Below are 26,226 nucleotides of genomic sequence, written 5' to 3'. Positions count from 1 at the left end.
ATGCCACTCCCGCAGTCACTGCATAGCAGCAATGCCACTCCCGCAGTCACTGCATAGCAGCAGTACCACTCCCGCAGTCACTGCATTGCAGCAGTACCACTCACGCAGACACTGCATAGCAGCAATACCACTCACGCAGTCACTGCATAGCAGCAGTACCACTCACGCAGACACTGCATAGCAGCAATACCACTCACGCAGTCACTGCATAGCAGCAGTTCCACTCACGCAGTCACTGCATAGCAGCAATGCCTCTCCCGCAGTCACTGCATAGCAGCAATGCCACTCCCGCAGTCATTGCATAGCAGCAATACCACTCCCGCAGTCACTGCATAGCAGCAATACCACTCCCGCAGTCACTGCATAGCAGCAATACCACTCCCGCAGTCACTGCAAAGCAGCAATGCCACTCCCGCAGTCGCTGCATAGCAGCAATGCCACTCCCGCAGTCACTGCATAGCAGCAATGCCACTCCCGCAGTCACTGAATAGCAGCAATGCCACTCCCACAGTCACTGCATAGCAGCAATGCCACTCCTACAGTCACTGCATAGCAGCAATGCCACTCCCGCAGTCACTGCATAGCAGCAATACCACTCCCGCAGTCACTGCATAGCAGCAATGCCACTCCCGCAGTCACTGCATAGCAGCAATGCCACTCCCTCAGTCACTGCGTAGCAGCAATGCCACTCCCGCAGTCACTGCATAGCAGCAATGCCACTCCCGCAGTCACTGCATAGCAGCAATGCCACTCCCGCAGTCACTGCATCGCAGCAATGCCACTCCCGCAGTCACTGCATAGCAGCAGTACCACTCCCGCAGTCACTGCATACCAGCAATGCCACTCCCGCAGTCACTGCATAGCAGCAATGCCACTCCCACAGTCACTGCATAGCAGCAATGCCGCTCCATCAGTCACTGCATAGCAGCAATACCACTCCCGCAGTCACTGCATAGCAGCAATGCCACTCCCGCAGTCACTGCATAGCAGCAATGCCACTCCCGCAGTCACTGCATTGCAGCAATACCACTCCCGCAGTCACTGCATAGCAGCAATGCCACTCCTGCAGTCACTGCATAGCAGCAATGCCACTCCCGCAGTCACTGCATAGCAGCAATGCCACTCCCGCAGCCACTGCATAGCAGCAATGCCACTCCCGCAGCCACTGCATAGCAGCAATGCCACTCCCGCAGTCACTGCATAGCAGCAATGCCACTCCCGCAGTCACTGCATAGCAGCAATGCCACTCCCGCAGTCACTGCATTGCAGCAATACCACTCCCGCAATCACTGCACGCAGTCACTGCATAGCAGCAGACCTGGAGCAGATTACTTAATCTGTTACCTGTACATTCATCCATAGAGACCAATTCTCTGCACACAAAAGGGACATGCTCAAGCCTTGCACCTTTTTTGAATTACCCAGAAGCTTGGGGAGCTTATAGTTCTCTGTGGCTACGCCTCAGCCAATCAGAGTTAGCATGCCAACCAATCAGCATCCTTTTCTTCTGTAGCCTAAATTGTTGTGTAGTTTGAAATTTGGCATCTTGTGTTTGTCCTGATGAGTGCTGGATGAAAAAATTGGACAACATGTCTCATCAGTAGTCAAATTCTGTTGACTAAACGTCTAACCTCATTATTTGCTACTTTTAGCCAAATGCGTATAATCTGCAAATTTTGGAATGGTGCCAAGCCTAGAGTTAATAATAATTACCGTATTTACGATGTGTATTAAACTGGGTGAGCACCATCGTGTGGACATGCCAGTAGATTGGGAAGCCAGGGAGGGCTGTGGGAAGATGTGTGGGTCAGGCACTGTGCCAAGAATCTTCGCTTTGACACTGAAGGACAGGCCAGCTGAGCTAACGTCCTGCGCGAGTCAAGATTGTGAGTTTGAGGAGACCATTCGCCATTCCTCCTTTCTCAACAGTCGGCTGATCTCCCCTTGGTTTTAGTCCGTAGCCCAGGGATTTAATTCCTCTTTTTGTAGCTGGCTGTGGTAACATTGTCTTTATTTTACGCATTATTCCAAACAGGAAGCAGGGTTTCCTGGGCCTGTACAAGGGCTTGGAGGCGAAGCTGCTGCAGACGGTTCTTACCTCCGCCCTGATGTTCCTCATCTACGAGAAGATTGCAGGCTTCATTTTCCGACTCATGGGAGCGGTTCCTCATGTGGCAGATTAACAAATGGAAGAGCCACCTTGGGAGCACCGACAGCTTCACTCGGGACTCTGGGCGATCACCTTGCCGTACCAATCCGGACAGGGGTGGCAGCATTGTGTTTTCGGAGGGCTCGCTGGAAGCTGTGAAGGTGGGGTTCTCAGCGAGAGCGCAATTTAACTTGGAGCAGCAGTGGGTGGGTTTTGAAAGTGTCAACAGTTCGTAAAATGAGTTTTCTCTATGATGTGTCCCCCTCCTCAGACCTCCTTCGCTGCAGGACTAAAGTTATGTGCAAATTCCTTTCACGGTTACATTGAGGACAGTATTGAAACAGGCTCCAACTTGGCCACTTCCCACTCCCTACATTAACAGCGATGCCATGAACACTGCTATGAAGTGGCACTTAACACACAGTCGTGAGGAAGGGAGTTCCAGGATGTTGATCCAGTGATAGCGAAAGAGTTATCGAGTTGTACAGCACAGAAAAGGCCCTTCGCCTCATCACATCTGCGCCAGTCAAAAACAACCATCTCACCATTCTAATCCCATTTTCCAGCACTCGGCCCATCGCCGTGTCTGCCCTGGTATCGCAAGTGTCCATCTAAATGTGAAATGTTCTGAGGGTCTCTGCCTCCCTTCCAGGCAGCGAGTTCCAGACTCCCAGCACCCTCTGGGTGAAAAGGTTTCACCTCACATCCCCTCTAACCCTCCCGTCCCTCACCTTAAATCTCTGCCCCTGGTCACTGATCCCTCCACCAAGGGGAAATGTTTCTTCCTGTCTACTCTATCTGTGCCCCTCGTAATTTTATACATCTCAATCCTGTCGCCCCTCAGTCTCCTCTGCTCCAAGGAAAACAACCCCAGTCTGTCCAATCTCCCTTCATCACTAACACTCTCCCGCCAGGCAGCATCCTGGTGAATCCCCTCTGCACCCTTCCCAGTGGCTATCACACCCTCCTGTAATGTGGATTCCAGAACTGCTCACAATACTCTCGCTGTGGCCTAACCAACGATTTATACAGTTCCAGCGTAACATCCCTGCTCTTAAACTCTATGGCTCAGTTAAGAAAGGCAAGTACACCATATGACTTCTTAACCACTGTCTCCACCTGCTCTGCTACCTTACGGGACGGGTGTACCTGCACACCAAGGTCCCTCTGATCCTCGGTGCTTCCCAGGGTCCTGCCGTTTATCCTGGAACAGGAATATTGTTCCAAGTCAGGATGATGTGTGACTCCAAGGAACACTCTGTGTGCCTTATGTAAGAAGTACGGCCGCTACTCACCAAGACTCCTTGGACAACACCTTCCAAACTCGTGACCTCTTCCCTCTAGATCAGCGTTTTTCAAACATTTTTCCCAGGACCCAATTTTGCCAACCGTCGACACACGTCGACCGATCTTCGCAACTCACATCGGCAACCCAAGCCACGATCGCTTACCTTTAGTGTGAAAGGGGAGCCTGCTTGGTCCTCCGATCTCACTCCAATCAGGTTCACAGGAGGAGAGGGCAAGACACACATCAGGTGCAGAGTTTAGCCGGTTCCTTTGTGCTGTCTTCATCTTTCTGAAAATCCACCTCGCACATGTAGGTCTTCGTGAAGAGCAATAGCAACAAAATGCTTGTTTTACTCAGCACTGGATACTCCTGGGAGACACTACTCCAGGATGACGACAGCCTCATGGGCTTTTGCTGTGTGTTTAATGTGGTATCACCGTTCGGGTATAGCAGCATAGTCTTTTAATTTGGAGTCAGCTGTAAGTTAATAACTGACTTTGGGGTCTCAACTTCAAAAGGAATTTTTCAAACAACACTTCTCTTTCAAAATATAAAACGTCACCTCTCATTTGCCAGTACTTCCCTGCATATAACACACATGGGCTTTTGCATCCTTATTTGCATTGGCACAATTGACAAAACCATACCTCAAGAAATCATCTTCATACTGCTTTGTCCCAAGTTAAGTTTCTTCTTTATAGTCTGTTAACCCGAGGCCTGGAGCTGCCACTAGCACTGCTCTGTGCTGCCGTGAACTCTCCTGAGCAGCTCACTCCAGCAGATTCTGTTGTGAGATCCTGTCCAATAGTTAAACAGCCTATTTGAGTCTCTTGCCGTCTCTTACTTTTAAGAAACCATTCATCTTCACAGTTCACTTGCCATGCTTGCTAGCAGCTGGAAAATGGAAGCAACACTGCTCTGTGATTTGGCACCAAAAGCACTTGACTTGTCGTCAAGTGGAAATGCAGGGTTCATGACCTGCTCTCTGCTGCCACTTCTGACTCCAAACAGCCTCGCTTATTTCCATTTTAAAATCTGTCAGCAGCTACCATTCTATTTTTTTTTTAATTTATTCAATTTTAGCAAATTTTCAGCAAAAACCCCACCCACTTACAGAAAAAAGAAAAGGATAAAACACACAGATCAACATCGTACACTTATATCGCGAATTCCCCCAATGTACAACCCCCCCCCCATGAAACAATAACAAACACCTACCCTCTCCCTCCCCCCCCGCCGGGCTGCTGCTGACCACCTCCTAACATTCCGCTAGAAAGTCTAGGAACGGTTGCCACCGCCTGAGGAACCCTTGCACCCTTGAATCCTCTCAAGGCAAACTTTACCTTCTCCAATTTAGGCTTCCACGCTGGGAGACTTCGCATCCTTCCACTAAAGCAGAATCCTCCGCCGGGCTACCAGGGATGCAAAGGCCAGAACACCGGCCTCTTTCGCCTCCTGCACTCCCGGCTCGTTCGATACCCCAAATAATGCTAATCCCCAGCTCAGCTTGACCTGGGCGTTCACCACCTTAGACATAGTCCTCGCAAAACCCCTCCAAAACCCATCCAGCGCCGGACATGACCAGAACATATGGGCGTGGTTTGCTGGGCTCCCCGAGTACCTCACACACCTGTCCTCTACCCCAAAAAACCTACTCAACCTCCCCCCTGTCATATGCGCTCTGTGAAGAATCTTAAATTGTATCAGGCTAAGCCTGGCGCAAGAGGAGGAAGAATTAACCCTACTCAGGGCATCAGCCCACAGCCCCTCATCTATCTCCTCCCCAAGCTCCTCCTCCCACTTGCCCTTTAGCTCCTCCACCGAGGCCTCCTCCTCTTCCTGCTTCTCCTGATAGATCGCCGAGACCTTGCCTTCTCCAACCCACACCCCCCGAGAGCACCCTACCTTGAATCTTACATAGAACATAGAACATTACAGTGCAGTACAGGCCCTTCGGCCCTCGATGTTGCGCCGACCTGTGAAACCACTCTAAAGCCCATCTACACTATTCCCTTATCGTCCATATGTCTATCCAAAGACCATTTGAATGCCCTTAGTGTTGGCGAGTCCACTACTGTTGCTGGCAGGGCATTCCACGCCCTTACTACTCTCTGAGTATAGAACCTACCTCTGACATCTGTCATATCTATCTCCCCTCAATTTAAAGCTATGTCCCCTCGTGCTAGACATCACCATCCGAGGAAAAAGGCTCTCACTGTCCACCCTATCCAATCCTCTGATCATCTTGTATGCCTCAATTAAGTCACCTCTTAACCTTCTTCTCTCTAACGAAAACAGCTTCCCTACGTGCTGGAATCAGCGGAAATTCCCTCCCCTATCGCCTCACGAACGCCCTCACCTGCATGTACCTGAAGGCGTTTCCGGGCGGCAGCCCAAATTTCTCCTCCAGCGCCCCAAGACTCGCAAACATCCCATCTATAAACAGGTCCTCCATTCTTCTAATTCCTGCCCTATGCCAGCTCAGAAACCCCCCATCCATTCTCCCCGGGACAAACCAATGGTTCTCTCACCCCTGTGGCGCCTCCGGACTCGTGGTGTACCTTGTCGGCGAGAGCGGCAGCGGTGCCGTCACCAGCGCCCTCAGGCTCGTGCCCACACAGGACGCCATCTCCAGCCTCTTCCATGCCGCCCCCTCCCCCTCCATTATCCACTTACGAATCATCGCCACATTGGCAGCCCAGTAGTACCCACATAGATTGGGCAACGCGAGCCCTCCACTGTCCCTGCTACGCTCCAGAAACACCCTTCTCACCCTCGGGGTCTTATTCGCCCACACGAATCCCATGATGCTCCTCCTGACCTGTTTAAAAAAGGCCTTAGGGATCAGGATGGGAAAGCACTGGAACACAAAGCGGAACCTCGGAAGGACCGTCATTTTCACCGACTGCACCCGACCCGCCAGGGAGAGGGGCAACATATCCCATCTTTTGAAATCCTCCTCCATCTGCTCCACCAGCCGCGTCAAATTGAGCTTGTGCAGGGCGCCCCAACTCTTAGCCACCTGGATCCCCAGGTACCGAAAGCTCCTTTCCACCCTCTTCAGCGGAAGCTCGTCTATCCCCCTTCCCTGGTCCCCTGGGTGTATCACAAAGAGCTCACGCTTCCCTACGATAAGCTTATATCCGGAAAAGTCCCCAAACTCTCTGAGGATCCGCATAACCTCCGCCATCCCCTCCACTGGGTCCGCCACATACAATAACAGGTCATTGGCATACAACGACACCCGGTGTTCCTCTCCCCCCGAACCAATCACCTCCAGTTCCCGGACTCCCTCAGTGCCATGGCCAGAGGCTCAGTTGCCAATGCAAACAACAAGGGGGATAGGGGGCACCCCTGCCTCGTCCCCCGGTACAGCTGAAAGTACTCCGACCTCCGCCGGTTCGTAGCCACACTCGCCACCGGGGCTTCATAAAGTAGCCAAACCCACCTGACGAACCCCTCTCCGAACCCAAACCTCCTCAGCACTTCCCAAAGATACTCCCACTCCACCCTATCGAAGGCCTTCTCCGCGTCCATAGCCGCCACTACCTCCGCTTCCCCCTCCACTGCACGCATCATAATTACGTTGAGGAGCCTCCGCACATTGGTGTTCAACTGCCTACCCTTCACAAATCCCATCTGGTCCTCGTGAATCACCCCCGGGACACAGTCCTCAATTCTGATAGCCAACACCTTCGCTAGCACCTTCGCGTCGACGTTGAGGAGCGAGATCGGCCTGTACGACCCACACGGTAATGGGTCCTTGTCCCGCTTCAGGATCAGTGAGATCAGCGCCCTGGACATTGTTGGGGGCAAGGTCCCCCCCTCCCTCGCCTCATTGAAAGTCCTCACTAGTAGTGGGCCCAACAGGTACATGTACTTCTGGTAGAATTCCACCGAGAACCCATCCGGCCCCGGGGCCTTCCCTGCCTGCATGCTCCCCAAACCCTTAACCAGCTCCTCCAGCCCAATCGGTGCCCCTAGCCCAACCACCTGCTCCTCCTTCAGCCTCGGGAATCTCAGCCGATCCAAAAATCGGCGCATCCCCCTCTCCCCTGTCGGGGGCTCAGACCTATACAGCTCCTCATAAATGTCCCTGAATACCCCATTTATTCCCACCGCACTCCGCACCGTGTTCCCCCCTTTATCCCTAACTCCCCAATCTCCCTCGCTGCCTCCCACTTCCGAAGCTGGTGTGCCAACATCCGGCTAGCCTTCTCCCCATCCTCATACACCGCCCCTTGCGCTTTCCCCCACTGCACCTCTGCCTTCTTGGTGGTCAACAGGTCGAATTCGGCCTGGAGGCTTCGTCGCTCCTTGAGTAGTCCCTCCTTGGGGACCTCTGCATACCTCCTATCCACCCTTAATATCTCCCCCACCAATCTCTCCCTCTCTCTCCTCTCCTTCCTCTCTTTGTGGGCCCTAGTGGAGATTAGCTCTCCCCTGACCATCGCCTTCAGCTCCTCCCAGACCACCCCCACCTGCACCTCCCCATTGTCGTTAGCCTCTAGATAGCTTTCAATGCACCCCCGGATCAGCCCGAACACCCCTTCATCCGCCAACAGTACCACATCGAGGCACCACAGCGGGAGCTGGTCCCTCTCCTCCCCCAACTCCAGCTCCACCCAATGCGGGGCGTGGTCCGAGACGGCTATGGCTGAATATTCCCTTCCCTCCACTCTCTGGATAAGTGTCCTACTCATAATGAAGAAATCTATCAGGGAGTAGGCTTTATGGACATGGGAAAAAAAGGAAAATTCCCTGGCCTGGCAAACCTCCATGGGTCCACTCCCCCCATCTGGTCCATAAACCCCCTAATCACCTGCCCTGGAGCTGGAGCGGTCCAATGCTGGGTCCAACACCGTGTTGAAGTTCTCCTCCCCCCCCCCCCCCCCCCCCCCCCATTATCAAGCTCCCTGTCTCCAGGTCTGGAATCCATCCCAACATGCGCCTCATGAATCCGGCATCGTCCCAATTTGGGGCGTTTCCCCCGCCGACTGGCCATCTTCCTTTCTAGGCCAGCCACATGCCCGCGCCTCCCGCACCCTCCATTCCCCCAGGCAGCGGACCCCTGACTCCCTCTCCGAACTCCAGCTCCCCTTTGGCCAATGCAGCAGCAACCCAGTCCCCCCCCCCCCCCCAGCTGTATTGCTCCCCCCATGGCACCCCCGTAAATCAGCTGACTCCTCCTGACCACGGCCTCCCGCACTCCGTCGACCCCCCCCAGTGTGAGAATCTCTCCTCCCCCTCCAGGCAGCGGCAGGTGGTGCCATTGGCTGCTTCTCCTGCAATTGGGAATCTCACGGGATCAATGCGGCCGATCGCTCCACAACCCTTTCCGACACCCGCCCACTGGTCGGGACCCGCACTTTGTAAAACCCTGATCTAGAAAGGCAAGGGCAGCAGATGGATGGGGAACTGCTCAATTTAGAAATTCCCCTCCAAGTCACTCACCCCCCCGACTTGGAAATATATCGGCCGTTCCTTCACTGTCGCTGGGGCAACATCCTGGAACTCCCTAACAGCACTGTGGGTGTACCTACACCTCAGGAACTACAGCGGCTCAAGAAGGCACCTCACCCCCACCTTCGTAAGGGCAGTTAAGGAAGGGCAATAATTGCTGGTTGAAACAGTGATGGTCATATCCCCTGAATGAATATTTTTTAAATCCTATTCCTATCGCCTTCATGGCTTCCCTCATGCACATAGATATGACTCCTGGACATTTAACATCACTCTGTAAAGCTATGTTTAAAATTAATTTGGCTTCCTCTCAACATAACTTCATTCTCTTTGTCTAACTGCTGTCAGCGCCTGTTCTAATATCCTGTCTCTGTATTTATAATGGGAACAGCCCCTGTAAATGTGTCACGTTGTAATTACACGTCCTGCCACTCACTAACACCTTGATGTTGCAACTCGGTCCGTGCGTTCCGCCGCTCTCTCGGACCGTGCGTTCCGCCGCTCTCTCGGTCCGTGCGTTCCGCCGCTCTCTCGGTCCGTGCGTTCCGCCGCTCTCTCGGTCCGTGCGTTCCGCCGCTCTCTCGGTCCGTGCGTTCCGCCGCTCTCTCGGTCCGTGCGTTCCGCCGCTCTCTCGGTCCGTGCGTTCCGCCACTCTCTTAGACCGTGCGTTCCGCCGCGCTCTCGGTCCGTGCGTTCCGCCGCTCTCTCGGACCGTGAGTTCAGCGCCTCTCTCGGACCCTGCGTTCCGCCGCTCTCTCTGACCGTGCGTTCCGCCGCTCTCTTGGACTGTGCGTTCCGCCGCTCTCTCGGACCCTACGTTCTGCCGCTCTCCCGGACCGTGCGTTCCACCGCGCTCTCTGACCGTGCGTTCCGCCGCGCTCTCGGTCCGTGCGTTCCGCCGCTCTCTTGGACCGTGCGTTCCGCCGCTCTCTCGGTCCGTGCGTTCCGCCGCTCTCTCGGACCGTGCGTTCCGCCGCTCTCTCGGTCCGTGCGTTCCGCCGCTCTCTCGGTCCGTGCGTTCCGCCGCTCTCTAGGACCGTGCGTTCCGCCGCGCTCTCGGACCCTGCGTTCCGCCGCTCTCTTGGACCGTGCGTTCCGCCGCTCTCTCGGACTGTGCGTTCCGCCGCTCTCTCGGACTGTGCGTTCCGCCGCTCTCTCGGACCCTACGTTCTGCCGCTCTCCCGGACCGTGCGTTCCACCGCACCCGCGGACCGTGCTCCAGATCCTAACCATTCGCTGTGTGAAGAAGTTCCTCCTCTTGTCTCCGTTACTTCTTTTGCCAATTGCCTTAAATCTGTGCCCCTCTTGTTGTCGATCTCTGTTTCATTGAGAACATTTTGTCCTATCTACTCTATCCAGCGATTCTGAACATCTCTATCAAATTTTCACTCATCCTGCTCTGCTCCAGGAAAAGTGGTCCCGACCTCTCCAATCCATCTTCAGAAGTTCCTCCTCCCCGGAATCATTCTCGCGAATGTTTTCTGGACCCTGTCTAATGCCTTCACGTCCTTGGTGCTTTTTCCATTGAAGGAAGTGCCATAATGTATTCAAAACATGTCCTGCCCACCACTGAGATGTTTTGTGCTGTGATTTAAATCGACATGATGCTTCTGGCTGCTAAAAATAAATGCTTTTGAAAGTTATAAAAAGATTTCTGTCGCTGCTCCTTTCTGTTAAGTTTCAGTCTGAATTGAAATGATGTTCTATTAGCTGAGGGAAATGTAGCTGGGAGTTTCTGTTATGATAACTGATATAATCTCAGCAGAGATCAATAATGTGTCACATTGGAGGCCCAGGTCTGGCTAACCATCGTCACTCCATTTACGAGATATCCGTAACCTAATGACCTCAATTGGTTTCCAGTTCTGGGGTGTACCAATCTGAGAAATGGCACAATCGGCAGACGGGCCATGTGGCATTGGCTGGGATTTGACTCCGTGCAGTCCTGAGGGAATGCTGCACTGCCTGAAGGTTCTGCCTTCCAGTTGGAAGTTTAAACCAAGGGCGGTGTGCCCTCGTGAGCAGGCGCAAGTGAATTTTGATGTTATTTTCAAGAATGGGTTATCTCTGGTGTTGAGGCCGATATTTACTCTCCTGACAAGCCTCAGTGAAAAACAGATGTTCTGGTCATTTTCACGTTGCTCTTGTGGGATCTTACTGTGCGTAAGTTGGCTGTCACGTTTCCTACCTCAACAGTGGCAAATTCTGGAGGCAATGAATGAGTTTCCCCTGGGGACCAAAGCTGAGTGTTTATGCCATTGTGTTGGCCAGGGAGATTTCATAGAATTTACAGTGCAGAAGGAGGCCATTCGGCCCATCGAGTCTGCACCGGCTCCTGGAAAGAGCACCCCGCCCACGGTCAACATCTCCACCCTATCCCCATAACCCAGTAACCCCACCCAACACTAAGCGCAATTTTGGACACTAAGGGCAATTTATCATGGCCAATCCACCTAACCTGCACATCTTTGGACTGTGGGAGGAAACCGGAGCACCCGGAGGAAACCCACGCAGACACGGGGAGGATGTGCAGACTCCGCACAGACAGTGACCCAGTGGGGAATCGAAGCTGGGGCCCTGGCGCTGTGAAGCAATTGTGCTATCCACAATGCTACCATGCTGCCCCAGATGGGGCAGTGTTCACAGCAAAGAGTAGTGGGAAGTAATAAGATTGGGAAGTCTACAAAACAAACAGAGGATAACAAAGAGAGAAATAAAGAAAGAGAGGATCAAATATGAAGGTAGGCTAGCCAGTAACATTAGGAATGATAGTAAAAGTTTCTTTAAATACATTAAAAACAAACGGGAGGCAAAAGTAGACATTGGGCCGCTCCAAAATGACGCTGATAATCTAGTGATGGGAGACAAGGAAATAGCTGAGGAACTAAATAAGTACTTTGCGTCAGTCTTCACAGTAGAAGACATGAGTAATATCCCAACAATTCCGGAGAGTCAGGGGGCAGAGTTGAATATGGTAGCCATCACAAAGGAGAAAGTGCTAGAGAAACTAAGAGGTCTAAAAATTGATAAATCTCCGGGCCCAGATGGGCTACATCCAAGAGTTCTAAAGGAGATAGCTGAAGAAATAGTGGAGGCGTTAGTTATGATCTTTCAAAAGTCACTGGAGTCAGGGAAAGTCCCAGAGGATTGGAAAATCGCTGTTGTAACCCCCCTGTTCAAGAAGGGAACAAGGAAAAAGATGGAAAATTATAGGCCAATTAGCCTAACCTCAGTTGTTGGCAAGATTCTAGAATCCATTGTTAAGGATGAGATTTCTAAATTCTTGGAAGTGCAGGGTCGGATTAGGACAAGTCAGCATGGATTTAGTAAGGGGAGGTCGTGCCTGACAAACCTGTTAGAGTTCTTTGAAGAGATAACAAATAGGTTAGACCAAGGAGAGCCAATGGATGTTATCTATCTTGACTTCCAAAAGGCCTTTGATAAGGTGCCTCACAGGAGACTGCTGAGTAAAATAAGGGCCCATGGTATTCGAGACAAGGTACTAACATGGATTGACGATTGGCTGTCAGGCAGAAGGCAGAGAGTTGGGATAAAAGGTTCTTTTTCGGAATGGCAAACGGTGCCGAGTGGTGTCCCGCAGGGTTCAGTGTTGGGGCCACAGCTGTTCTCTTTATATATTAACGATCTAGATGATGGGACTGGGGGCATTCTGGCTAGGTTTGCCGATGATACAAAGATAGGTGGAGGGGCAGGTAGTATGGAGGAGGTGGGGAGGCTGCAGAAAGATTTAGACAGTTTAGGAGAGTGGTCCAAGAAATGGCTGATGAAATTCAACATGGGCAAGTGCGAGGTCTTGCACTTTGGAAAAAAGAATAGAGGCATGGACTATTTTCTAAACGGTGACAAAATTCATAATGCTGAAGTGCAAAGGGACTTGGGAGTCCTAGTCCAGGATTCTCTAAAGGTCAACTTGCAGGTTGAGTCCGTAATTAAGAAAGCAAATGCAATGTTGTCATTTATCTCAAGAGGCTTGGAATATAAAAGCAGGGATGTACTTCTGAAGCTTTATAAAGCATTAGTTAGGCCCCATTTAGAATACTGTGAGCAATTTTGGGCCCCACACCTCAGGAAGGACATACTGGCACTGGAGCGGGTCCAGCGGAGATTCACACGGATGATCCCAGGAATGGTAGGCCTAACATACGATGAACGTCTGAGGATCCTGGGATTATATTCATTGGAGTTTAGGAGGTTGAGGGGAGATCTAATAGAAACTTACAAGATAATGAATGGCTTAGATAGGGTGGACGTAGGGAAGTTGTTTCCATTAGCAGGGGAGACTAGGACCCGGGGGCACAGCCTTAGAATAAAAGAGAGTCACTTTAGAACAGAGATGAGGAGAAATTTCTTCAGCCAGAGAGTGGTGGGTCTGTGGAATTCATTGCCACAGAGGGCGGTGGAGGCCGGGACATTGAGTGTCTTTAAGACAGAAGTTGATAAATTCTTGATTTCTCGAGGAATTAAGGGCTATGGAGAGAGAGCGGGTAAATGGAGTTGAAATCAGCCATGATTGAATGGTGGAGTGGACTCGATGGGCCGAATGGCCTTATTTCCGCTCCTCTATGTCTTATGGTCTAAATTTTCTGACCCACCCTTCAACTCCCTCATCCAAGTCATTAATGAAAATCACGAACAGCAGAGGACCCAGAACTGATCCCTGCGGTACGCCACTGGTAACTGGGATCCAGGCTGAATATTTGCCATCCACCACCACTCTCTGACTTCTATCGGTTAGCCAGTTCGTTATCCAACTGGTCAAATGTCCCACTATCTCATGCCTCCTTACTTTGTGCATAAGCCTACCATGGGGAACCTTATCAAATGCCTAACTAAAATCCATGTACACTACATCCACTGCTTTACCTTCATCCACGTGCTTGGTCACCTCCTCAAAGAATTCAGTAAGACCTTTAAGGCAAGACCTACCCCTCACAAATCCGTGCTGACTATCCCTAATCAAGCAGTGTCTTTCCAGATACTCAGAAATCCTATCCTTCAGTACCCTTTCCATTACTTTGCCGACCACAGAAGTAAGACTATCTGGCCTGTAATTCCCAGGGTTATCCCTAGACTCTTCTTTGAACAGGGGCACGACATTCGCCACTCTCCAATCCCCTGGTACCACCCCTGTTGACAGGACGAAAAGATCATTGCCAGCGGCTCTACAATTTCATCTCTTGCTTCCCATAGAATCCTTGGATATATCCCGTCAGGCCCGGGGGACTTGTCTATCCTCAAGTTTTTCAAAATGCCCAACACATCTTCCTTCCTAACAAGTATCTCCTCGAGTTTACCAGTCTGTTTCACACTGTCCTCTCCAACAATATCGCCCCTCTCATTCGTAAATACTGACGAAAAGAACTTGTTCAAGATCTCTCCTATCTCTTCAGACTCAATGCACAATCTCCCGCTACTGTCCTTGATCGGACCTACCCTCGCTCTAGTCATTCTCATATTTCTCACGTATGTGTAAAAGGCCTTGGGGGTTTCCTTCATCCTACCTGCCAAAGATTTTTCATGCCCTCTCTTAGCTCTCCTAATCCCTTTCTTCAGTTCCCTCCTGGCTATCTTTCCTCAGCCTTACATAAGTCTCCTTTTTGCCCTTAACAAGACATTCAACCTCTCTTGTCAACCATGGCTCCCTCACTCGACCATCTCTTCCCTGCCTGACAGGGACATAGATATCAATGTCACGTAGTATCTGTTCCTTGAACAAGTTTCCCATTTCACTTGTGTCCTTCCCTGACAGCCTATGTTCCCAACTTATGCACTTCAGTTCTTGTCTGACAACATCGTATTTACCCTTCCCCCAATTGTACATTTTGCCCTGTTGCACGCACCTATCCCTCCCGATTACTAAAATGAAATGATGTGGAGATGCTGGCGTTGGACTGGGGTGAGCACAGTACGAAGTCTTACAACACCAGGTTAAAGTCCACCAGGTTTGTTTCGATGTCACTAGTTTTCGGAGCGCTGCTCCTTCCTCAGGTGAATGAAGAGGTGGGTTCCAGAAACATATATGTAGACAGATTCAAAGATGCCAAACAATGCTAGGAATGCGAGCATTAGCAGGTGATTAAATCTTTACAGATCCAGAGATGGGGTAACCCCAGGTTAGTGAGGTGTGAATTGTGTCAAGCCAGGACAGTTGGTAGGATTTCGCAGGCCAGATGGTGGGGGATGAATGTAATGCAACATGAATCCCAGGTCCCGGTTGAGGCCGCACTCATGTCTGCGGAACTTGTCCATAAGCTTCTGCTCGGCAGTTCTGCGTTGTCGCGCGTCCTGAAGGCCGCCTTGGAGAATGCTTACCCGGAGATCAGAGGCTGAATGCCCTTGACTGCTGAAGTGTTCCCCGACTGGAAGGGAACATTCCTGCCTGGTGATTGTCGCGCGATGTCCGTTCATTCGTTGTCACAGCGTCTGCATGGTCTCGCCAATGTACCACGCTTCGGGATATCCTTTCCTGCAGCGTATGAGGTAGACAACGTTGGCCGAGTCGCACGAGTATATACCGCGTACCTGGTGGGTGGTGTTCTCACGGGTAATGGTGGTATCCATGTCGATGATCTGGCACGTCTTGCAGAGATTGCCATGGCAGTGTTGTGTGGTGTCGTGGTCACTGTTCTGAAGGCTGGGTAGTTTGCTGCAAACAATGGTTTGTTTAATCACCTGCTAATGGTCGCATTCCAAGCATTGTCTGGCATCTTTGAATCTGTCCATAAATATTTTTCTGGAACATACCTCTTCATTCACCTGAGGAAGGAGCAGCGCTCCGAAAGCTAGTGACATCGAAACAAACCTGTTGGACTTTAACCTGGTGTTGTAAGACTTCTTACTAAAATGAAAGTCACAGAACTGTGGTCACTATCTCCAAAATGCTCCCCCACTAACAAATCTATCACTTGCCCTGGTTCATTACCAAGTACCAAATCCAATATGGCCTCCCCTCTGGTCGGACAATATACATATGTGTTAGAAAAGCTTCCTGGACACACTGCACACACACCACCCCATCTAAACTATTTGATCTAATGAGTTTACACTCAATATTTGGGAAGTTGATGTCACCCATGACTAATACCCTGTGACTTCTGCACCTTTCCAAAATCTGTTTCGCAGTCTTCTCCTCTATATCTCTGCTGCTATTGGGGGGCCTATAGAAAACTCCCAACAAGGTGACTGCTCCTTTCCTATTTATGACTTCAACCCATACTACCTCAATAGGGTGATGCTCCTCGAACTGCCTTTCTGCAGCTGTTATACTATGTCTAATTAACAATGCCACCCCCACCTCTTTTACCACCCTCCCTAATCTTATTGAAACATCTATAACTAGGGACCTCCAACAACCATTTCTGTCCCTCTTCTATCCAAGTTTCCGTGATGGCCACCACATCGTAGTCCCAAGTACCGATCCATGCCTTAAGTTCACGCACCTTATTCCTGATGCTTCTTGCGTTGAAGTATACACACTTCAACCCATCTCTGTGCCTGCAAGTACTCTCCTTTGTCAGTGTTCCCTTCCCCACTGCCTCATTACACGCTTTGGCGTCCTGAATATCGGCTACCTGAGTTGCTGGACTACAAATCCGGTTCCCATTCCCCTGCCAAATTAGTTTAAACCCTCCCGAAGAGTACTAGAAAACCTCCCTCCCAGGATATTGGTGCCCCTCTGGTTCAGATGCAACCCGTCCTGCTTGTACAGGTCTCACCTTCCCCAGAATGCGCTCCAATTATCCAAATACCTGAAGCCCTCCCTCCTACACCATTCCTGCAGCCTCGTGTTCAACTGCACTCTCTCCCTATTCCTAGCCTCGCTATCACGTGGCACCGGCAACAAACCAGAGATGACAACTCTGTCTGTCCTGGTTTTTAACTTCCAGCCTAACTCCCTAAACTTGTTTGTTACCTCCACACCCCTTTTCCTACCTACGTCGTTGGTACCAATGTGCACCACGACTTCTGGCTGCTCCCCCTCCCCTTTAACGATCCCGAAGACACGATCCGAGACATCCCTGGCCCTGGCACCCGGGAGGCAACAAACCATCCGAGAGTCTCGCCCGTGCCCACAGAACCGCCTGTCTGTACCACTAACTATTGAGTCCCCTATAACTAGTGCTCTCCTAATCTCCCCTGTTTCCTTCTGAGCCCCAGAGCCGGACCTCATGCTAGAGACCCACCGTTCAAATTCATTGGGCAATACAACCTTCCCAGGTCTCCCCACGTCCGACTTCTGGTTTCCTACTGGAAAAAGTAAGTTAAAACCAAATTCTCAGCTTACCTTCCAGATCTCCCCTCCAAAAATTGCTCCTTCTCCTGGCTCCGCTGGAAAATGAGGCCGAAACCTCGAAGGCAAGTGCCTTTTTAGATAAAATACAAACCACTCCAAGTCTCCCCACGGCCAACTTCTGGTTTCCTGCTCCGAATAAGTAAGTTAAAAATCAAAATCTCACCTTCCCTTCCAGCTCTCCCCTCCAAAAATCGCTCCCCTCTCTGCCCGCTCCACTGGAAGAATGAGGGTAGGAATAGGTCCGCGATATTAATTTCCCCAACATTAATTGTGGCAATAATATTGTAAAAGGTTAAGAGGGATAGGGATTCTTGAAATGCGCAAGGAGAATATTTTTAACCAGTGCGTAGAATGTCCAACAGGACACGAGCCTCGCCTTGATTTTAGGTAACAATGTCGAGAAAGTGGTTGGAGTATCAGTGTTATTAGAACTCCACTGGATTCAACGTTGTTGTGGAAAAGGTTAAGGATGGGCCAGAAATGAAAGTTCTTGACTTGGGGAAGGCTGATTTTAATAAGATCAAATATAATTTGGCCAAAGTAGACTGGGACAAGACACGTTGGTAAATCTGTGACAGAACAGTGGGATGCATTCAAGAAGGAAATGTGCCAATAAAGACAAAGGGTGCGACCAATAGCTGCAGAGAACCCTGATGTCAAGGGATATCCAGCATTGTGACTGAAGCAACAGCGAGCACTGATGTTGAGGGCTCAAACAACAGAACCTTCGAGGTGTGCAAAGGGCGATTGTAAAGAACGCAAAATGGGACATGGAAGGATACTGGCAGGTAAAGTAATAGAAAATGGTAAGTTGCTTTACATACTTAAAATATTATGGGTAAAAGGATAACAACGAGAAAGGTAGTGCTCCATTAAGTATCACAGTGGTAATATTTGTTTTGAGCCGGATAACTTGGGTACAGTTGTAAATTAATACTTTGTGTATGTGCTCACTAGTGAGAGGGATGCAGTGGGGAAAATTCAGGGAGAACTCTTTCATTGAAGAAAGTGACATAGAAGACGAGGCAGGCATTTAATTAGACAAGTTGCCAGAGCCAGGCGCCATGTAATAATAACAAGGGGCGGGATTCTCCCATTCGGTGGCAGAGTGTTCACGCCGTCGGAAACGGGCCGCTGGGAGTACCGATTCTGGCCCCAACAGGGTGCCAGCACCGCGCTGGAGCGATTCACCCCGCTCCAGCCTCCCATCCCGGCGCCAACAGTGGAGCCGGCGCAAACCCGAGCGCGGCCCCGACGTAACCTGGTGCGGGAGTTCAGGGTACGGCACGTAGGAATATAGGCCCGGGGAGCGAGAGGCCGGCCCGCCGATCGGTTGGCCCCAATCACGGGCCAGACCCCATCGGAGCCCCCCCCCCCCCCCCCCCCCCCACAGACCGCTCCCCGATCCTGCGCACAGAATTCCCGCCGGCTGCGACCAGGTGTGGATGGCGCTGATGGGACTCTGCCTTTTTGGAGCAGAGGCTCGGCCCATTCAGCCCAGAGAATCTGCGGGCCGGCCCCACACAGCGCCCACGACCGGCGCCGCGTCAAACGTGCCAGCGCCAATGGCGCCAATTCTCCGCGGAGCGGAGAATCGAGTGCCGGCGTAGGGATGGCGTGGCTCGGTCATCGGGAATCTCCAGCCCGGTCCCGGGCCACGAGAATTACATATATATATATAGACTTTACAGCGCAGAAGGAGGCCATTCGGCCCATCGAGACTGCACTGGCTCTTGGAAAGAGCACCCTACCCAAGGTCAACACCTCCACCCTATCCCCATAACCCCACCCAACACTAGGGGCAATTTTGGACACTGAGGGCAATTTATCATGGCCAATCCACCTAACCTGCACATCTTTGGACTGTGGGAGGAAACCGGAGCACCCGGAGGAAACACACGCACACACGGGGAGGATGTGCAGACTCCGCACAGACAGAGACCCAAGCCGGAATCGAACCTGGGACCCTGGAGCTGTGAAGCAATTGTGCAATCCACAATGCTACCGTGCGCCCAATAATCTTTATTGTTGTCACAATTAGGCTTACATTAGCACTGCAAAGATGTTACTGTGAAATGTCCCTTGTCGCTACATTCCGGCGCCTGTTCGGTACACAGAGGGAGAATTCAGAATGTCTAAATTACCTAACAGCGCGTCTTTCGGGACTTGTGGGAGGAAAGCGGAGCACCCGGAGGAAACCCACGCAGACACGGGGAGAACGTGCAGACTCCGCACAGGCAGTGACCCAAGTGGGAATCGAAACTGGGACCATGGAGCTGTGAAACAACAGTGCTAACCATGTTGTATCCACGATTGTTGAGTGAGGCAAGCGAGAACATAGCATGGCGCGGGCAATAATTTTCAATTCCTCTCTGGCCACACGAGTTCTGCTGGAGGTGGGAGTACAGAGAATGTGGCGCCATCATTGAAGAAGGGACGAATGAAGAACACGGGGAAACTACAGACAACTCAGTTTAACCTCAATGGTGGGGAATCTATTTGAAGCAGTTTGAGAAACTGAATGAATCTGCATTTGGAGACGGCAGAATTAATCAAGAACTGGTCGCACACCAGCACAGTGTTTATAATGCCAGGGACCGGGTTCGAATCCCGCCTTGGGTGACGATCTGTGTGGAGTTTGCACGTTTTCGCCATGTTTGCGTTGCGTTTCCTCTGGGTGTACCCGTTTCTTTCCACAGTCCAAGGATGTGCAAGTTAGGTGGACCGGCCATTTTAAATTCTACCGTATTGTCCAAGCGTTTAGCTGGGGTCACAGGGATAGGACGGGGGCATGGGCTTGGACAGAATGCTGTTTCGAAGGGACGGTGTAGACATAGAAATATAGAAAATTGGACCAAGGGGAGGCTATTCCAACCTTCGAGCGTGCTCCGCCATTCATTATGCTCATCTAATTCTATCGCCCAATCCAGTGTCCCCCATATCCTGGTATCCCCTTTCCCCCATGTGCTATATGGAACTTCTTGTTGAAAACATCGAATGTTTTGGACTCAGCTGCTTTCTGTGGTAACATATTTCACAAGCTCATTACTCTCTGGGTGAAGAAATGTATCTTCACCTCTGTTCTATATGATCTACCCAGTTTCTTCAGACTGCGACCCCTGCTTCTGGACACCCACCATCAGGAATATCCTTCCCACATCTACCTTGTCCAGTCCTGTTTGAATGATGTAGGTATCTATGAGATGCCTCCTCATTACTCTGAACTCTCACCGGTTCAATCTGTGCTCATACGTCAGTCCCGCCATCCCAGGGACCAGTCTGGTAAGCCATTGCTGCTTTCCCTCGTGAGCAAGAACATCCTCCCTCAGAGATCCCTCAGGACTGAGTTTAGGAGGAACTTCTTCACCCAAAGGGTTGTGAATCTATGGAATTCCTTGCCCAGTGAAGCAGTGCAGGCTCCTTCATTAAATGTTTTTAAGATAAAGATAGATAGTTTTTTGAAGAATAAAGGGATTAAGGGTTATGGTGTTCGGGCCGGAAAGTGGAGCTGAGTCCACAAAAGATCAGCCATGATCTCATTGAATGGCGGAGCAGGCTCGAGGGGCCAGATGGCCTATTCCTGCTCCTAGTTCTTATGTTCTTATATAAGGAGACGAAAACTGTGCACAGTATATTATGTGTGGCCTCACCAAGGCCCTGTATAATTGCAGCAAAACACTCCTGCTCTTGCCCTAGAATCCTCTCGTAATGAAGGCCAGCATACCATTTGCCATCTTTATCGCCTGCTGTACCTGCATGCTCACCTTCAGTGACTGGTGGATGAGGACACCCAAGTCTCGTTGCATATCCCCTCTCCTAATTTCTGGCCTTTCAGATAATAACCTACTTCTCGTTTTTGCCACAAATGTGGGTAACCTACCATTTTCTTCTGAATTATCTTGCATCTTCCATTCATTTGCCCACTCACTCAACGTGTCCAAATAATACAGAAGGATACAGAAGCATCCTTCTCACAGCTCACCATCCTACCAAACTTGATGTTGTCATGGGAGTGCCCTTTACGAAAGGTCTTATCACATGGCTTCAATTATGTTATTTTGTGGGTGGAGCTGAGCAGTGTCTGTGAGTTATTTTTTGTTTCATTTTCAGTTTGACTGCTGTGGACTCAGGGAGAAAGACGTGTTTATTTTCTAGTCTCTCTTTGTTTTCATTTTAAAGAGTTGTCCCAGTAAAAAAAGCATTGATTATAGCGACCTGCTTTGGTAACTTAAAATATATATTTTGCTTTCCGAAAGGTTTTAAACCTGCTGGTGCGACGGGGTCAGAATCTCAGGGAAAGGCAGTCTTATTCAAGTGAGAACGCAGAGTGCTGGGTCACGGCCCTGAAAAGTGTTTTGGGTTTATTGGATTTTGCTTTTGAATTGGAACAGCTAAGCGTGAATTAATTAAGTGTTATTACTGTAGCTGTGCGGTGTTTTTATGTTTGTAATTGGTAAAACCTCTTGCTGTGTGTTTATATATATGTGAACTAAGTTACTGTAATAAAGCTTGTTTCGATTAAAGTGTCCAGGAAGACTGTTGAATCTTGGGATGGGAATAGAGGGATACGGACCCAGGAAGTGTAGAAGATTGTAGTTTAGTTGGGCAGCATGGTCGGCACGGGCTTGGAGGGCCGAAGGGCCTGTTCCTGTGCTGTACTTTTCTTTGTTTGTTCTCACTCCTGAAGGGAAGGCTCTTGTGCTCTTATTAGCCAAATTCAACATAAAGGCTGTAGGTCAGGTGATCTTCATAATGTACTTTGTGAGTTTCTAAGCTCTGCAAATTTGTAGATATTACATTTTGTTCCCTCGTCTAAATCATGAGTATATATTGTGAATAGTTGTGGAACTTTCACCAATGCCTGCGGTATCTCACGAGTCACTAGTTGCCAATTTGAAAAATGCCCGTTAATCCCGACTCTTTGTTCACTGGCTGCTACCCATGTCAATACACGACTATTAATCCCATGCACTTTAATTTTAGAAACCTTCCACAATCGATCAGAGGAAAGTCACGCCTCATATCGTCGTAGTTTTCTTTATTAAGATTAAAAGCCCAAGTCTCAGAATCAACTATTTAACTTTCCATTTGCACAAAAAAACCTCTCACATTATGGTCGCTTATCCGCAAGGGATCTCGCACAACTAGTTTGCCAATGTTTCCGTTCTTGTTGCACAGCGTTTTTCCCCAAAGTATTGGCCCAGAAAGCCTATAAAGTCCTATAAAGTCTACAAATTCGTCATCTACGGTATTATGAATAATTTGATTTCCCCAAACTATATGCAGATTAAATTAATCCATAATGGATTTTATAGTGGTGTATATGGATTTCAGCAAAGCGTTAGATAAGGTTCCCCACGGTAGGCTATTGCAAAAAATACGGAGGCTGGGGATTGAGGGTGATTTAGAGATGTGGATCAGAAATTGGCTAGCTGAAAGAAGACAGAGGCTGGTGGTTGATGGGAAATGTTCAGAATGGAGTACAGTCACAAGTGGAGTACCACAAGGATCTGTTCTGGGGCCGTTGCTGTTTGTCATTTTTATCAATGAGCTAGAGGAAGGCGCAGAAGGGTGGGTGAGTAAATTTGCAGACGATACTAAAGTCGGTGGTGTTGTCGATAGTGTGGAAGGATGTAGCAGGTTACAGAGGGATATAGATAAGCTGCAGAGCTGCGCTGAGAGGTGGCAAATGGAGTTTAATGTAGAGAAGTGTGAGGTGATTCACTTTGGAAGGAATAACAGGAATGCGGAATATTTGGCTAATGGTAAAGTTCTTGAAAGTGTGGATGAGCAGAGGGATCTAGGTGTCCATGTGCATAGATCCCTGAAAGTTGCCACCCAGGTTGATAGGGTTGTGAAGAAGGCCTATGGAGTGTTGGCCTTTATTGGTAGAGGGATTGAGTTCCGGAGTCGGGAGGTCATGTTGCAGCTGTACAGAACTCTGGTACGGCCGCATTTGGAGTATTGCGTACAGTTCTGGTCACCGCATTATAGGAAGGACATGGAGGCTTTGGAGCGGGTGCAGAGGAGATTTACCAGGATGTTGCCTGGTATGGAGGGAAAATCTTATGAGGAAAGGCTGACGGACTTGAGGTTGTTTTCGTTGGAGAGAAGAAGGTTAAGAGGAGACTTAATAGAGGCATACAAAATGATCAGCGGTGGACAGTGAGAGCCTTCTCCCACGGATTGAAATGGCTGGCACGAGGGGACATAACTTTAAACTGAGGGGTAATAGATATAGGACAGAGGTCAGAGGTAGGTTCTTTACGCAAAGAGTAGTGAGGCCGTGGAATGCCCTACCTGCTACAGTAGTGAACTCGCCAACTTTGAGGGCATTTAAAAGTTTATTGGATAAACATATGGATGATAATGGTATAGTGTAGGTTAGATGGCTTTTGTTTCGGTGCAACATCGTGGGCCGAAGGGCCTGTACTGCGCTGTATTGTTCGATGTTCTATAATTTCAGATGCCATTACAATCCTGATTACATCATACAAGTTTGCATCAATTTGCGCGATTAAGTCATCCCTTTTATTATGAATACCCCGTGCGGACTTCCGGTTGCGGCTATGCGGAGCTAAGCCGCACGACTCGACAGCTCCCGCTACCACGGACTTTCGGGCTCGTTAGAGGAGCCGCAACGGAACTTTTTTTTGACGCAACCCGTGGGGAAGAGAAGAAAGAGGTCCCCCTCCAACTTCTATAAAACGGACCAGAAGTGTAACGGCCAAAGGACCGGCACTGGAGCAACGGGAGAAGCGAGGGAAAGAAAACAAAATGGTGGCGGCCAGGGACAAAGGGGAGCTGCAGGAGTTCATCAAGCGCTGCTTCGAGGAGCAGCGCGAGGAGATGCGCAAAGAGATGTTGGCGCCTATGCTTTACGCAATTGAAGGACTCGGGATCACGCAGAAGGCCCACGAAGCTAAGATCCAGGAGGTACAGAAAAGAGTCAGTCAGAACGAGGACGAGCTCGTGGGCCTGGCGGTGAGAGTGGAGCAGAACGAGGCGCTACACAAGAGGTGGGTGGGAAGACTCGAAGACCTGGCGAACAGGTCGAGGAGAAAGAATCTGCGAATCCTGGGTCTCCCTGAGGGAGTGGAGGGGGCTGATGCCGGGGCATACGCGAGCACGATGCTCGAGGCGATGATGGGCACGAAGGCCCCTTCGAGGCTGCTGGAGTTGGACGGGGCACATCGGGTGCTGGCGAAGAAGCCCCAGGCAAATGAGCCGCCAAGGGCGATGGTGGTGAGGTTCCACCGGTTCACGGACAGAGAGAGGGTCCTGAGATGGGCCAAGAAGGAGCGGAGCAGTAAGTGGGACAATGCAGAGATCCGAATATACACGGACTGGAGCACGGAGGTTGCAAAGCGGAGAGCGGGTTTCAACCGGGCCAAAGCGGTGTTGTACCGGAAAGAAGTGAAATTCGGAATGCTGCAGCCAGCGCGACTGTGGGTCACATACAAGGGCCAACACTATTACTTCGAAACGCCCGAGGAGGCGTGGACCTTTGTACAAGCCGAAAAGTTGGACTCTAACTGAGGGTTTGTGAGGGTGGGGGCGGTGTTTGAGGTTTGATGTGTGATGGTTATTGTATATAGGGGGTCAATCATGCGCAGGAAATGTTACATGGGCTGGGGGAGAGAGACAGGAGCTGCGCCAGAGGGGGCGGAGCGGGCTTTGGAAAGCGCGGGGTTTTTTCCCACGCGCGGGAAGAAAGGCGGGGAGGGGAACGAAGGAATGCATATTGATTGGGAGACTCCCACACGGGGAGGTCAATGGGACGGCGGGGGAAGCCGGGGTCAGCAGGCGTCAGCTGACTTACGGGAGTGACATGGGGGGAGCAAAATAGCTAGACAGGGGTCTAGCAGGTGGGGGTGGTAAAGGTTGCTGCTGCACTGGCCGAAAGGGAATGGGACACAGAAGAGGTGGTCGGGACGGGGGTCCCCCGTCTGTGGGACTGGAGGGTGAGGGAGGCGTGGACACGGGACTGGCCCAGAAAAGGAGATGGCTAGTCGGCGGGGGGGGGGGGGGGGGGCGGGGGGGGGCGGGGGGGGGGTGGTGGGGGGTGTGAGAGCCCCTCCAATCCGGCTGATAAAGTGGAATGTGAGGGGCCTGAATGGCCCGGTGAAGAGGGCTCGAGTGTTCGCGCACTTAAAGGGACTGAAGGCGGACGTGGCCATGCTCCAAGAGACACATCTGAAGGTGGCGGACCAGGTCAGGCTAAGAAAGGGATGGGTAGGACAGGTATTCCACTCGGGAGTGGACGTGAAGAATAGAGGGGTGGCAATATTGGTGGGAAAGCGGGTGTCATTTGAGGCCAAGACTATCGTAGTGGACAATGGAGGGCGATATCTAATGGTGAGCGGTAGGCTGCAAGGGACGTGGGTGGTGTTGGTAAACGTATCAGCCCCGAACTGGGATGATGCAGGATTCATGAAGCGCATATTGGGGCGCATTCCGGACCTGGAGATAGGAGGCCTGATAATGGGAGGGGACTTCAATACAGTGTTGGATCCAGCACTGGACCGCTCCAAATCAAGGACTGGAAAGAGGCCGGCGGCGGCCAAGGTACTTAGGGGGTTTATGGATCAGATGGGGGGAGTGGACCCAGGACGGTTTGCAAGGCCGCAGGCCAGGGAATTTTCTTTCTTCTCCCATGTACACAAAGCCTACTCCCGGATAGATTTCTTTGTTCTGGGTAGGGCGCTCATCCCGAGGGTGGAGGGGACGGAGTATTCGGCTATAGCCGTTTCGGACCATGCCCCGCACTGTGTGGAACTGGAGCTGGGAGAGGAGAGGCACCAACGCCCGTTGTGGCGGCTGGATGTAGGACTGCTGGCAGACGAGGTGGTGTGTGGGAAGGTGAGGGGGTGTATCGAAAGGTACTTGGAGGCCAACGACAACGGGGAGGTGCGGGTGGGGGTGGTATGGGAGGCGCTGAAGGTGATCAGGGGAGAGCTAATCTCCATTAGGGCTCATAGGGAGAAGACAGAGGGTATGGAAAGGGAGAGG

General features: G+C 50.9%; 1 protein-coding gene across 1 annotated transcript in view; it reads left to right on the top strand.

Annotated features, from left to right (window-relative positions):
• The window catches only part of LOC140403805 (peroxisomal membrane protein PMP34-like), a 109,903-nt gene extending 105,248 nt beyond the window's left edge, over positions 1 to 4,655 (top strand). The window contains exon 8 of the mRNA XM_072491964.1: positions 2,036 to 4,655. Coding sequence (XP_072348065.1) covers positions 2,036 to 2,183 — 148 coding nt within the window. The 3' untranslated portion in view covers positions 2,184 to 4,655. The remainder of the gene's footprint in view (positions 1 to 2,035) is intronic.
• The last annotated feature ends 21,571 nt before the right edge of the window (positions 4,656 to 26,226 follow it).

This window comes from Scyliorhinus torazame, chromosome 29, assembly GCF_047496885.1.
Source record: "Scyliorhinus torazame isolate Kashiwa2021f chromosome 29, sScyTor2.1, whole genome shotgun sequence".
NCBI classification, from domain to species: domain Eukaryota; kingdom Metazoa; phylum Chordata; class Chondrichthyes; order Carcharhiniformes; family Scyliorhinidae; genus Scyliorhinus; species Scyliorhinus torazame.
This window is presented reverse-complemented; position numbering and strand designations above follow the sequence as displayed.